The sequence below is a fragment of the Diabrotica virgifera genome, chromosome 7, assembly GCF_917563875.1.
Source record: "Diabrotica virgifera virgifera chromosome 7, PGI_DIABVI_V3a".
Taxonomy (NCBI): Eukaryota; Metazoa; Arthropoda; class Insecta; order Coleoptera; family Chrysomelidae; genus Diabrotica; species Diabrotica virgifera.
This window is the reverse complement of record NC_065449.1, coordinates 208,705,198-208,720,897: the sequence shown is the minus strand read 5'-3', so window position 1 is coordinate 208,720,897 and position 15,700 is coordinate 208,705,198. Positions and strand designations below refer to the sequence as shown.

The 15,700-nt window shown below is 33.0% G+C and overlaps 1 protein-coding gene across 1 annotated transcript in view; it reads right to left on the bottom strand.

Moving 5' to 3' along the window:
* Positions 1 to 6,291: 6,291 nt before the first annotated feature.
* The window catches only part of LOC114329998 (uncharacterized), a 57,584-nt gene continuing 48,175 nt past the window's right edge, over positions 6,292 to 15,700 (bottom strand). Inside the window, exons 4-6 of the mRNA XM_028279291.2 lie at positions 12,144 to 12,270; positions 8,019 to 8,228; positions 6,292 to 6,512 (exon numbers count right to left, since the gene is read on the bottom strand). Of these exons, the coding sequence (XP_028135092.2) occupies positions 6,339 to 6,512; positions 8,019 to 8,228; positions 12,144 to 12,270 (511 nt within the window). The 3' untranslated portion in view covers positions 6,292 to 6,338. The remainder of the gene's footprint in view (positions 6,513 to 8,018; positions 8,229 to 12,143; positions 12,271 to 15,700) is intronic.

Sequence of the window (15,700 nt, the reverse complement as noted above, 5' to 3'; positions counted from 1 at the left end):
TAATTTTTTTTATATGAAAATTCATGTTAAAATACTAGCTTTCCGAATATATAAAAATATTGTTCCTATGGACAATATTTGTCAAGTTATTCTAAATGTTTATAAACTACAAAATTTCAAAAATTTGGCATTAGGATTTTTGATTATATTGATTAATTTTTTTATCTTTTTTTAATACATTTTAATACTATCAGTCTTCTACTTTCGTTTGGAATACTCAGAATTGCCCAATGTTTATTGTTTTCTGTCTTATGTTATGGCAAAATAAATGTCTCTGGGAAAAACAAATAGAATAACTTTTAAACTAATTAATGGATCGGTCTCAAATTTTGAGGATTTGTTAAGTACCAAAATAACCAACTTTGGGTAAAACTCTAAAATTCTAATTTAAATTTAGTAAAAGTTATTAACAAATATCGATTTTTATTTATTTTGCAATTCGTGAAGCAACAAATTAACTTTTTTACATTCAAAAATCGGTATTTTGAAGGTTTTTCAATGTTCTAAAAAAATTAAATTTTGTAGTTTTATGTCAGTTGTTTAGCTTTTGAATAGGGTGCAAAAAATCGAAAAAATCGCGATTTTGAACTTAACTGTTCATAATTAAAAAACGAACGCGAACTCTAGGCAGGAAACAGGTAGGTTTTCTTGCTATACGCTGTGAGCTCGTACGTAGAGGGGATATTTACAAATTCGCGAACGCCAGTAGTGACAAGTTTGTAAACGTTTACCGGAAATTTGACATAAATGTCAAAGTGAATAATTTAAAATTAAAATTAAAAACATTAATTATAAACAATATTAGTTGGTCAAAGCTGTGGTATATATTTTTACCTTAAATATACTTACGTTTTAAATACTGAATTTGAGTTTTTTTAATGTTCCGTAATATCTAATTATAAATAATCTATTATAATCTTAGCGCCATCTACACGATTATTGTCAAAGTATCCGAAGTAAGAAATTGATATTTTATCAATACAACGTCAAAATGATTAGAAAAATCTTAAAAAAATCGATTACAATTTAATTACTTTTTTGCGTTGTAAATATTAAGCGATAACAATTAAATAATAAATTTAAAAATTACCGGTAAAAGTTGAATTAGTAACCGCTAGGAGCGACACCAGCGAAGCTCAGAGCGTATAGGTCTACAATAACTAAAAAAGTAGTCAGCTACCTGGATCTTTGAGTGTCCTGAGAAAATCCTTATTACCCCGGACTATTAAGCAAAACATTATCAACAAATATTCCGGACAGACCACGTGACCTGTCGCATTAGGCTCTTATACGCTCTGAGCTTCGCTGGTGTCGCTCCTAGCGGATTACTAATTCAACTTTCACCGGTAATTTTTAAATTTATTATTTAATTGTTATCGCTTAATATTTACAACGCAAAAAAGTAATTAAATTGTAATCGATTTTTTAAGATTTTGCTAATTATTTTGACGTTCTGTTGAAAAAATATGAATTTCTTACTTCGGATACTTTCACAATTATCGTGTAGATGGTGCTAAGATTAATAGATTAATTTATAACTACATATTACGGAACATTAGAAAAACTTAAATTCAGTATTTAAAACGTAAGTATATTTAAGGTAAAAATATATACTTACCACAGCTTTGACCAACTAATATTTTTTATAATTAATATTTTTAATTTTAATTTTAAATTAATCACTTTGAGATTTATGTCAAATTTCCGGTAAACGTTTACAGACTTGTCACTACTGGCGCTCGCGAATTTGTAAATATCCCCTCTACGTACGAGCTCACAGCGTATAAGATTTTTTGTATTACCAATTGTCCGTGATAGTCTAAGAGCTAGTGAACCCTCCGACTAACGGTCGTCCTGTAAGGCTAGAATTTTTTCTAGTGATAATTCATAAGACACCACACCACGGCTAAAAACCATGACCTGGCAGGCATCAGCGGTGCACGTGTATCTACCAGGTGAATCCAAAAGTGCAAATTTAGGCGGTAAAATAAACTTTCTCCTGTAAGGTTTAAATTTAAGTATGTGTTTGAGTAAGTCATTTAAAAGAAATGTGTGATTCTGAAGAGCATAAGACCTTGCCAGGCGAGGGGAAAGATTAGGGGCTTTTCCTAAAATTATTCTTTTTGCATCGAACAATTTTTTTTAGATTTTTTGAATCATTCCAAACAGAAAAGGTCTTTAATGATTTTTCTCTTAAGTTAATAGTTTTTGTTATAGAAGCGATTGAAAATTTTGAAAATTGCGAAATCGGCCAATTTTAACTCTAAATCGGACATTTATCTAAAAATTTCAAAGTTGCAGGGTAGGTAGATATTCTTTAAACATTGATTGATGACATCCCAAAGACTTTTTTCCAATACAATATCGGAAACGCCTTTGTTTTTTAATTGCTAATCAAGCGGGCGCAACACTGTACTATAAGTGAGGACGTTTGAGTTGGCATAAATTCATTATCTCGAGAATGGGCAAACTTCAAGAGAAATCCTCAGACAGGTCGACTTTTATTTTTAAATTAGGCCTTTTTGACATATATATAATACTAGTGACGTCATCCATCTGAGCGTGATGACGTAATCGATGATTTTTTTAAATGAGAGTAGGGGTTGTGTGATAGCTCATTTCAAAGGTTATTTAATTCTCTATTCACTAATATAAACATTAACATAATTATTTATACAGGGTGAACAAAAAAAAATTTTTATTAAATTAACTTTGATTAAATTTGACAAATCGAAGAAAAAAATTTTTTTGTACACTCTGTATAAATAATTATGTTAATGTTCATATTACTGAATAGAGAATTAAATAACCTTTCAAATGAGCTATCACAAAACCCCTACTCTTATTTAAAAAAATCATCGATTACGTCATCACGCCCAGATGGATGACGTCACTATTATTATATATATGCCAAAAAGTCCTAATTCAAAAATTAAAATCGACCTGTCTGAGGATTTCTATTGAAATTTGCCCATTCTCGAGATATGAATTTATGCGAGATATGAATTTAATCAAACGTCCTCACTTAACTACATTGTCGCGCCCGCTTGATTAGCAATTTAAAAACAAAGGGGTTTTCGATATTTTATTGCAAAAACCTCTTCGGGATTTCATCAGTCAATGTTTAAAGAATATTTACATACCTTGGCAACATTGAAATTTTTAGATAAATGTCCGATTTTGGGTTAAAAATAGCCGATTTCGCAATTTTCAAAATTTTCAGTCGCTTATATAACAAAAACTATTAACTTAAGAGAAAAATCACTAAAGACCTTTTCTGTTTGGAATTATTCAAAAAACCTAAAAAAAATTTGTTTGATGCAAAAAGAATAATTTTAGGAAAAACCTCTAATCTTTCACCTCGCCTGACAAGGTCTTATGCTCTTCAGAATCGCATGTCATTGTACACATTTCTTCTAAATAACTTACTCAAACACATACTAAAATTTAAACCTTACAGGAGAAAGTTTATTTTACCCCCTAGATTTGTACTTTTCGATTCACCTGGTAGATATACGTGCACGGCTGATGCCTGTCAGGTCATGGTTTTTAGCCTTGGTGTGCTATGAATTATCACTAGAAAAATTTCTAGCCTTACAGGACGACCGTTAGTCGGAGGGTTCACTAGCTCTTAGACTATGAGTTTTAATGACGAATCATTATTGTTTTAATAAAAGTCACTATTTTTCCAATTATAGAGTATTTTATTGAGGTTATCTATTTATTTTGTCTTTGTAGGTACACTAGGATGTTTATACTTGGGCGTATTAGTTTACCCTCAAATGTGCTTATTAATATCAGGATAAGCTAGTTTGGCCTAGGTTTAACTAGTTTATTCCATCGGGCTTAGGATGAACTGTACCCTGTTCTTCAAACTAGGAGTAAACTCAAAAGATAGATTTACACTCAATAATGTCACTAGAAAAATCACTAGATTTATCTTCTTTTCTGGTTGATCATGTCGACCTTCGACGGTAATCCCTAAATATTATATTATACTGATAAATACGTTACTAAAGAGTTCTAAAAACAACCTTTTCGAAGATATTCTTCTTTAGGCGCGATTCGATTGAGGGTAAAATTGCACATAAATCTGCGCGCCTGCGCACACAGACAGTATGTAGTTCTTTGCTAATCTTTCAAGATAGGTATTTATGTATCTGTATCCGTGCAAATAAGTCATTAAAAGAATATATTAGTGTTTTTAGTAAATGTATTATTTATTATAATTCTTGTGTTTTTGGATTTGTGTTTCTCTGTAGTAAAATAATAAAATATTATGTAGGCATAACATTTTTACACTATTTCTCGCTGTGTTGTGTATGTTGTGTAATTATATCCGAAACTTGTCTGGGGATCCGAAACATGTCAATTAGAAGTACCTCGCTGGTGTAGTTGGTAGGGCGTTAGCTCCGAGATTGGAATGACGCGGGTTCGAATCCTGGGCGATTCATATTTTTTTGAAGTTATACTTCTTTAGGCGCGATATGAGGGTGAATTTTAATATGATTAAAACCTTCAATCTGGGCGCAGTCGCATTATAACTTTGTTCTGATTGGATTTTCAAATGACATGTCAAAAATTATTCAATATTGCGACTGTGGCACAGCTGTGGTTTGATTATTTATGGTTGTTGCGTTTTGAAATTTGTGGGAAAAGAAACAACAAACAAAAGTTAGTTAATAGTTATGCTGCCTTTTTAAACAGTTTTCATATATATTTTTGGACTTTTGGACTATTTTGGACAAGGAAAACTCATTCTAACTTGGTAAGTAGTTTTTATTATAATCATATTGTAATTGTACATTTGGATTAGGTTGGAATAAATTTATTTTCTCAAGAATGGGGATTTTAGAGAGAAATCCGAAATTAGGTCCGATTTTTATTTTTAAATTATGATTTTTTGACGTAGATTTATTTATCTAGTAGGTATGTAATGCTTTGATTTACATACTTAATTTGATTACCAACAAAAGTTCTACCAATCTTCATCTAATATTTTGTTTTCTTACTGTTTTGTTATATTTTAATATTTTCTTCCACAAAAATCAAACTACATACATAATTTGATTAAGTTCAAAACAACTGTCAAACAGTAAAACGTTCAGTTGCCCTATTTTTCCACATGACAAATAATGTGTAATTGGATGAGTGAGTCTAGGCTTCGATTACGAATCAAAGCGCCCCCAAATTCGCGGGTTCGAATCCCGATGCAAGTTTTTATTTTTTTATGCATGTTATGATTGTAAGTATATTTGTTATATAATTTTTTTTCAGAAAATGCGTATTTAAAATTTTTGCTAACAATTATTATCGTTTAGAAATCATTTTTTCTTTGTGGCATTTTTCAATGTGTTTGTGTGTGTTTTATTCTTTTATTTTTTTAAATCTTGGTATTGTCTTAATAAAAATTTTTGGAAAGTAGTAAGTATTAAATTTAGTTTAATATTTAAATAAAATATAAATAAACTGTTTAAAATACATTATATCAATTTCGTTAAAATCACATAATATGTAATAGAAGTATTACAATAGAAGTATAACTTCTTACGTGCGTACAAAGTACACACACACATTCTTTTTTTTATTTTTGGTTGTTTTAATAAAAAAATTTTGATAATGGTGGATAAGAAAGTTACTTTAATTTTTAAATAAAATACAAATAACCTGTTAAGTCTATTTACTTCGTTGAAATTACCTATATAATAGAAAAATAACTTCTTACGTGCGTACAAAGTACACACACATTCTTTTTTTTATATAAATGCAGACTAAAAATCTAAAAATTAAAGGAATAACGCAGAAAACCCAAAAAATCGCCGATATAACTTAATTAACTTAGAAATTTTAAATGCTAATAGTGTCAGAATTTCAATTATTTATACAGGGTGTCCAAAAAATATTTTTTAAATTAAAATAATTGACACAAAAATAAGAATGTATTTAATTTATTTAGTTCAAAATTTACTTTACTGTTGTTAGAAAAGGGAAAAAAATTGATTTCACAAATAGACATTGCTTTTTTCTTAAATTAAATGTTTAAATTGACAAGAGGCAGGTGGGTGGTAGCTTGAATATTAAATGTAGACGAAAAACAATGTTTATTTCTCAAATAAACATTTTTTTTTCTGTTTTCTGACAGCAGTAAAATGTATTTTGAATTAAATAAATTACACACATTCTCCTTTTTGTGTCAAATAATTGAATTCAAAACAAGTTATTTTGGACACCCTAATTTATTCCATATTTTTTAACCTTCCTGTGTATGTTTATATAATAAAACGTAGTAAATATATGGATTGTTTTTATTGAAATAGTTATTACAATTCATAAAAAAATTACATTTCCTCAAAGGTCTCCACCAGTATTTTGGAAACGATTTTATACATTTTATTATAAACTTTCTTCACGTCGGGATTTTTTATTAGATGATGTTTTATGTAACCGTAATCTTCTGTCTCCCAAGATTCAACTAGGGATGGCAAGTGAAGCTTTGTTAAAAATGATAAATCCTAAAAAAGATTAAAAGATTAATTAACGATGGCGATACTGTTTTTTCCATGCCTAACTAATATACTATAAATTTTAACATTGATAGTGTGTGTTCAAAAAATATAGGATCTCACTTAATGTATATCAGACCATTTTGTCGTGATATCCACTATAATAATTTCATATGTAAACAGCAAACAAAGCTTTTTAAAACCAGATACTGTATACAAACACAATAATCGGTCAAATTTGTTTGAAAATGAAGTTTGGCTGCAAAAATAAACAACATCAAAGATAGCGCTGAAGTTAAAGAATCGTTACGAGACAATAAAAGCAAAACAGAGAATATCCAGAATTATCCAGTTACTATAGGACAATTCTTCATAAGACACCTTGTATATAATAATTATTCTCATTTCAACGTAGTATACAATTGAGGCGCTCAGAGCAACAGTGAACGTATCCTAACCTAACCTAACAGTGAACCAACCCGGTACACGACAATTAGACCGAAATCGTTAGTCCGAAAGCAGTAGACCGAACTCATTGGACCGAAAAGCACTTTACCGAAACCTCACTAGACCGAACAGCATTAGACCAAAATGGTACATAAATTAAAAAAAGATTGCAGTAAATTATGCTACGATTTTGTATATTATCTGTCTTTTTGTTTATTGTAGTTTTTTTTTGTATTATTTTATGTATAGACTGTGTAAATTCTTACTCTGTACAGTCTGATTTGAAATAATTTTCATCCATTAAACAAATTAGTGAAGGTAAAAATAAATAATTAGTAGAGTGACATTAACACCATTTTAACTATTTCTAATAACCATCCAAATAACATTTAGTCGTAATTACATTTGTCTTATCTCTTTATTGCGACAAGTAAAAAGAAAAAGAAAAAAATAAACAAAAAACAAAGCAAAACAAACTTCTAAACTCGCCAGTATTTTGTGCTGTTATAAAAGGCGAAGGGAGGTTGATGTTACCCGTGCTCAGATTACGATCCTGTTTGAGCACCCTGTATTATGAACTTAAGGGTTTTCGGCCTTCTGATTTTAGGTGTTTTAGGTCTCCTAATGTTCGGTCTAGTGAGGTTTCGGAAAAGTGCTTTTCGGTCTAATGAGTTCGGTCTACTGCTTTCGGTTTAATAATTTCGGTCTGTTTACAGTAAACCGCCTAACCCACATCTCACAATTTTACCAAAACGCTTTTATTACATTAAAGTTATGCATTACTTAAGTATTTTCAGATGCAGAGTGGCTCAAGCAACCATTACATGAGCTACTCTGTATCTGAAAATACTTAAATAAGAATTAACTTTAATGTAATTAAAGCGTTTTGGTAAAATTGTAGGATGTGGGTTAGGCCACTGTTACTCTGAGCGCCTCAATTACTCTACACTATTACTGTTTATTTTTGTAGTAAATTAACAGACACAGATACTTTATAAAAAAATGTTGCTTGTTTACTACCATAAGATCTAAGCTCATAGTATCGGCTCTAAATACTCTAGTACTTACCCCTAAACATTCGCATTTAATAAAGTCTTCAGTAGTATTAGCTTTGAGCATTAACTTATTTATTACAAACTGGGCAAGTTTGCTAATAACACAATCTAGGCACTCTCGTTCATAGTCGTACCACATACACACAAAGGGCTCAACAATATTTATAACATTCGTGAGTAATGCGCTAACTTTCACATTGCCCCAAAAGCCTGTTATTTCTGACTAAAATATAAAAAAGTATTGGCAAATTTATGTATTAAATTATCACAATCACATACAAAAATTTCAAATTTTCTGCCCTTATTATAATTTTTTATACTCTGGGATTCCTCCTATTTCTCTGGGTGAACCTAGGACAAATAATAGGCCTGGATCCCGCGTACCTAAAAAAAGTTGATTAACAGCAAGCTGAAAATTTGTTAATAGCTTAACGGTGTCTAGTCGGACAAACTTTGATGTAAGGGAACACTCGAAAAGGGGAAGTTTTAATTGTGGAACAGTTTAAAAATTTGGAACGTCAGATCACGAAAACGTTACATGTATTTTGTAGGACAAAACTTCCAATTGATTTGTTACCCTTTGAACCAACATGATTCCTGTCATTTGACATGTACTTCGTGTTCCACTCATTAAAATGCCCAGTTGGTGATAAACATGAGTCTGATTTTTGCTTGAGAGTTTAATGAAATGCTAACAAATCAATTGGAAGTTCTGTCCGACAAAATACATGGAACGTTTTCGTAGTCTGACCGTTCCAAATTTTTAACCTGTTCCACAATTAAAACTTCCCCTATTCCAGTGTTCCCATACATCAAAGTTTGTCCGACTAGACACCGTTAAGCTATTAACAAATTTTCAGCTTGCTATTAATTAACTTTTTTTTGGTATGCGGGATCCAGGTCTATAATCCCCAGACAAATAATCCCGGAAAAAAATCCCCACAAATTATTCCTGAAAAAAAATCCCAAGACAAAAGATCCCCACAAATAATCCCCAGACAAAAAATTTCCACAAAAAATTTTGGACAAAAAAATCCCCAAGAACTATTATGTATATAATTATATGTGGATTGTCGATATTTGAATTATGTAAGTGTACTTCTAGGAGGTGCATTAATAAATATATTAGAACACATTTCATTCTATTTTGTTTTAAATCCAGTTTGACATACAGTAGGAAAAATTAAAGAATACCCATGAACGAACATATAAAACACGCTGTATTTTCCTGTCACCGCGTCACACAAAAAATTGGCCAGCGCAAGTACATGCAATAATAATTATAATTACATGTACTTGCGCTGGGCAATTTTCTTTGTGACACGGTGACAGGAAAATACAGCGTGTTTTATATGTTCGTTCATGGGTATTCTTTTATTTTTCCGACTGAACGTAATATCATACCCTCATTGCCTTTTAAAATTTCATATCATGGTAGGTTTTGACAGATGCATAAACTGCCGTAATAAATCTGGTATCCCATGATGGTAAGGGAGCCCAAACGGGGATTTTTGCAGTTACTCGAGCGCGTCAGATTATTACATGTGGAGAAACCTTGTACCCTGTAAATGTACCTCTACCATATATTGGCTCTTAATGCAGGGGAGTTCGTTAAGGGGGGGGGGCGAAAAAAAAAATCTATCCTTAGAAAAACATGCAAAACAATTATTTATATTTCAAAAATCTGACGATTTGATCGGGGCATAAGGAAATGGGTGAGTCCCAAAGTTTCACAATAAAAAAGCGAATATTTCGCGGAATGACTGACAGATCGAAAAACTAAAAAATACGTACTCAATATTTTCCAAAAATCTATCGATTGGGTGCGTTCGGACGACCACAGCGGCTGGATAGCTGAGCCAGCAGTAGCTGTCAGACGTCACCGCTGGAAGTCAGCCGCTGAGAGATTTACTAAGCTTTCCCTATCCCGGCTGGATACAACCACTCAGCCGATTTCTGCTGACAGCCAGCCGCTGTGGTCGTCCGAACGCACCCAATGATACCAAACACGACTTGCCACGGAGAGGGGTGAGGGTAAATTTAATATTTTAAATAAGAATCCCGCGATATTTCGCCAAATGAACATCAGATCGAAAAACTGAAAAATACACTTATTCAATATTTTTGAATAATCTATGGAATGGCACCAAACACGACACCCCACGGAGGTGGGGTGGGGGTTTACTTTAAAATCTTAAATGGGAGAACCCATTTTTTATTGCAAATTTGGATTCCTTACGTAAAAATAAGTAACTTTTATTTGAGACATTTTTTCGAATTATAGATAGATGGAGAATGGAAAATTGAATTAAAAATGGAAAGTCCCCACTAAAATTGACAACTTTACTTAACTTTTTTTGGTTTTAGGACCTAATAATCACAACCCAATAGGTCCCCAAAGCGCTCGAGTGACTGCACATTTAGCATACTTGGCTTCCCTACCATTACACATGAGGGAGCATATTGTTTTTTCCTTGCTGCAAATTGCAAACAACATTAGGGAGCAGATATCAGTGTAAGATTTTTTATGAATCAAAACAATTGAATTTTTTTCCGAAATTTCATTACACTAATTTCAATTCCAATGCCAGAACCACGAATTGCTAGGAAAGTTATACACGGTATTTCGATTATCTTGACTTTTTTGGTGCTTTTGAGAACAAAGTGGGCAGTACTATTTGATATTCGGTTTTTACGAAACGTAACTGAGAAGCTGTGTGCATCCATAAAAATTTGTTGCGCTATTACGAATGTTTAGCTTTGTTATGAAGACGCAGACCACAGGTTTTTGCCATAGCATTTGAAAGCTTTTGAAGCAGGTTTTTGAAATGTTGCTTGCATTGAATTGATACTCATGAATAAATATTTTTGACGAAATTTACAAAAAGGAACAGGTTTTTTTGCATTACAATCAAAATTATCGTTTTCAGGACCAGCAGTTATCATCACAAATAGGCAATGTTTTAAACAGAGTTATTCAAAGCAGAGTGAGCAAAAAATTCAAGCAAATAATTATTACAACATGACTCTCACATCCTTAGATCATTCCCCATATTTTCCATGATTTTTGAAAAAACTCACACTCGTTTGTCATGTAAAATTTAAAGTTTTCGACATGGAATTAAAAATGAAATTCGAAATTTGGTAATCGAAAATACAAGTAATGCTTAATCTTATTTACTAATCATTATTTTCGTGCCGAAAAGCGGTTTCATGGCGATTGCTATACTGTCATGCACTGAGGCTGAAAAATATTTGCGTCGATTGCGTTTACCGGAAAACTTTTGAGAGCTATTCGGCAGCAAATATACCATGGGGATTTTTGTCCGGAATTTTTTGTTTGTATTTTGTCCAAAAACATTTGTGGGGCGTATTTTTTGTCCGGAATTTTTTGTGGGAATTTTTTGTCCGGGAATAATTTGTGTGGGGATTATTTGTGGGAATTTTTGTGATGATTTTTTGTCGTGATTTTTTGTCTGGTAATTTTTTAGCCAGAAATAATTTGTGGAGATATTTTGTCTGGGGATTATTTATACGGACACCGTTTAGCCTGGTACCTTCGACAAATCGAATATACGTACCAAAAAATATAAAAAACGTCAAGGTACCGAGGGAACATAAAAGTAAATACTCAACCTATTGTCCTTTTCATGATCATTTTTCAGTGCGTAACAAATGATAAGAAAAAGGGTAAGTCCGTGATAAGACACATTTATGACATTTATTCTAACATGACATTTTAGTTAAATCTGACAGTTGTCACATTTTATTTTCAATTTGGAATAAAAACAAATCAAATGTGTTTCTTGCATTTATAAAATGGTATTTTCTTTGATTTGTATAGTCTTATAAATTATACAGATTATATTTGTAATATTATTATCTAATTAAAAAAAAAATATTTTTTTATTATGGCGCCATCTATCGACAACTAGAATAACTAGAAGAAATGTTATAAAAATGTCACCGACGAAATGTAATCACCGACGTGCCTTTTTTTCTGTCACATACAATTTAATGCGTTAGAAAGAAATCGAAAAACTGTGACGCACTGAAAGATGATCATGAGAAATACTGTACCACCGGCTCCTAAACTATTCCTGATTATTAAAATTTTATTCGAGATAACACTACTTACATTTGAGGAGTCACGTAGAGAAAGTCTAAGATCGAAGTCCTCTACACTTATATTTTGTACTAATATGAAAGTCATTTTATCGTACAGATTTAGATTAATATCCAATCCTACTTTTGCGACTTCTAACCTAAAAATATAGTTTTCAAAATTTATATACTTTTGAAACAATACAAAAAAAAAAGAAATAAAGTAATGAAATATTCTTACTAAATTTTAGTTATTTTAATTAGAACAATTAATTTATTTATTTATTGTATTTAATTGACTTATTTATACGAAAACATATAATTTATATCTATAATTATTTATTTTCGACAACATAAGACGCGCACTTAACTTCTGACATTAATGCCTGGTTGCACAAACAGACCTTAAGCTTCAGACGTGCCTTAAGCTAGCTTACGAAACATATGCGTTGCACTATTAAGTCTTATATCAATTTTCAGCTTGACACCATGGACCATGATGTGCAAATCTAAGAAATCGTGTAAGAATCGAAAATTATGGTGCAACGTAAGTGGGGTATATAACATCCCTATCTAAAAGCTGAGTTGGGCTAAGCTGGAACTTAAGATTTGTTGGTGTAACCAGGCATAAATGAATAGTCCACATTTTGATCTTCCATTTAAGCACATAATATCCGAAGATCTAATACGACGAGTAGTGCGACAGGGTTGCGTCTTGTCTCTGCTATTATTTAATATATATTCGGATTCTATGTTCAGAGAAGCATCAAAAGCATTCAGAAAGTGGAATCAATATTCACGGAACCAGCGTAGACAACATCAGGTAGGCTGATAATACCGTCCTAATAGCACGAGAGTCGGTCAGGCCATGGAGTTGGGGTGTTTACATTGTAAAATGGCGTGCACCCTATCCTCCATGCTATGGCATGCTGGACGAGCCATACAGCCTGTAGTCAACACCCCGAAGTATGAGCGGGAATACAAAGTGTACTAATACTCATACGCTTATGAAACGCACCTGGCGGATCATAAGGGCCTTCACATTTTACTCTTTTTCAACTAGTCTTGAGTAAAATGTCTTTAATCTTTCCTATCGGCCTCTCTTGGCTACCTCTTGTTCTTCCGACCCCGAATGGCTATTAGGTTTCCGAGGGCAGACGGGTCACTATATTTCTTTCTACTACATACCTACTCTTCACCGAATGATTGCCGGTATAAGCAATCCCCCCACTTACTGACCAACGGCTTCGGGCGGATGAGTTGGTAAGTGGCAGGGCACTCTTTTGTCCTGAGACTGAGAAATCGGTCTCGAAGGCGGATGAACCCTACAGAATGGTCAACGGTATAAGGATGCAGAAGGCAACGGGAAACCACTGCATTAAAGACTCATGGAGTATCCCTAGAAATCGTCATGGCTCACAGAAATGACAACCAACAACCTACTAATCATGGTTCTCGGATGCCAAGATTCGGCAGGGGAAGAAACAACAGTAACGACAGGGCTTCCCAGGCCGTTAGTCAGCGAAATCCCTGTTCACTAAATATATACAAATCCACCTACAAAATCGCTACATGGAATGTAAGAAGTATGTATGAACCTGGGAAACTGAAGAATATACAGCAAGAGATGATGCGACTAGATATCGATATATTAGGAATAAGCGATACAAGATGGGTCAGCTCTGGCGAACTCAATACAGACAATGGACGAATCTATTACTCTGGAAGCAGCGACACCCAACACAGATATGGAGTTGCTATGATCCTCAGCGAAAAAGTAACGAGATCAGTAACAGGCTTCGTTCCGATGTCCGAAAGAATAATAATGTTGCAGTTATTGACAACCCATGGAAAAATGAACCTAATCCAGATTTATGCGCCAACTGCTGACAAAAATGAAGAAGAAATAGAAAACTTTTATAGCGAACTCCAGAAAACATTACATCTCACAGCATCTAGAGACATAACAGTGATCATGGGTGATTTCAACGCAAAAATTGGCGAAGGAAAATGCTACCTTAATGTAGGATCATATGGGCTTGGCGAACGAAACGACAGAGGAGATCGCCTAATAGAATTTTGCCAGGAGCATAATGTTATAGCCGCAAATACATTCTTTAAATTACCTAAGCGACGCCTGTATACGTAGAAATCACCAGCTGACAAAGAGCACAAAATTGTCAGAAATCAAATTGACTACATCCTAATAAAGCACAGATATCGAAACTCAATTCAGGCAGTAAAAGCATATCCAGGAGCAGACGTATCCTCTGATCACAGTCTTCTTATTGCTAGGTTTCAACTTCAACTAAAAAAGACGCAAAAAAGCCGCAACAACAATAAACTTAACATACAGAAACTAAAGTCAGAAGAAACAAAAGAAAATCTGAAACACGAAATCAACACAAATCTAGACAGAAACCCAGGAAATAATTGCAACGTAGAACAGCAGTGGCAATTCTTCAAAACCTCTATATTAGAACCAAGTAAGAAAGTACTTACTACAACCAAATGTAACAAAGAAGAATGGATGACGGAGGAAATTCTAGACTTGATGAATGAAAGAAGAAAAAACAAAACCATTAATAAGACCCGCTATAAACAGCTTCAAAATCAAATAAGAAGAAAAATTAGGGAGGCTAAAGAAACCTACTTCTCTGAAAAATGTAAAGAAATAGAAGAACTGCAAAACACATATGACAACTTCAACCTACATAAAAAAGTCAAAGAACTAGCCGGAATAGGAAATAGAAGAACCTCAAATATATTGCTCGACAAAAATGGAAATATTATAATGGAGACAAAACGAAAACTACGACGATGGAAAGAGTATATCGAGGAACTATTTCATGACCAGAGAGAAGCTAGTACATCCGTAGATAGCCAAACGGGAGATGTAGGCCCAGAGATAACCAAATCAGAGGTTAGTCAGGCAATAAACTCTATGAAAACCAATAAATCTGCTGGTCCAGATGAATTGCCTAGCGAGCTGATAAAGTTGGTCAACGAGAAAAACCTGGACATAATAGTAGAACTGTTCAACGCTATCTATACTACTGGAATCATCCCTAGAGAAATGTTGACATCAGCCTTTGTGTGTTTGCCAAAGAAGGTGAATGCAAAAGAATGCAGTGACTACCGAACCATAAGCTTAATGTCACATACCTTGAAAATTCTATTGAAAATTATCCACGCCAGAATACACTCTAAACTGGAGCTGGATATTAGTGACACTCAATATGGGTTCCGCAATGGTATGGGTACCAGAGAGGCATTATTCTCCTTCAACGTGCTGACACAGAGATGTTTGGATGTTAACCATCCTCTTTACGTCTGTTTTATAGACTACAATAAGGCGTTTGATAAAGTAAAACATGATCGACTCATGGAAATCCTAAAAAATAAAAACCTAGATGAAAGAGATTTAAGACTAATAACACACCTCTATTACAATCAGCGAGCAATAGTAAGAATTGAAAAAGAAACATCTGAAGAAATGGAAATAAAGAGAGGAGTCAGGCAAGGCTGCATACTATCACCTCTATTATTTAACGCTTATTCTGAAGAGGTAATGCGAGAAACTCTGGAAGA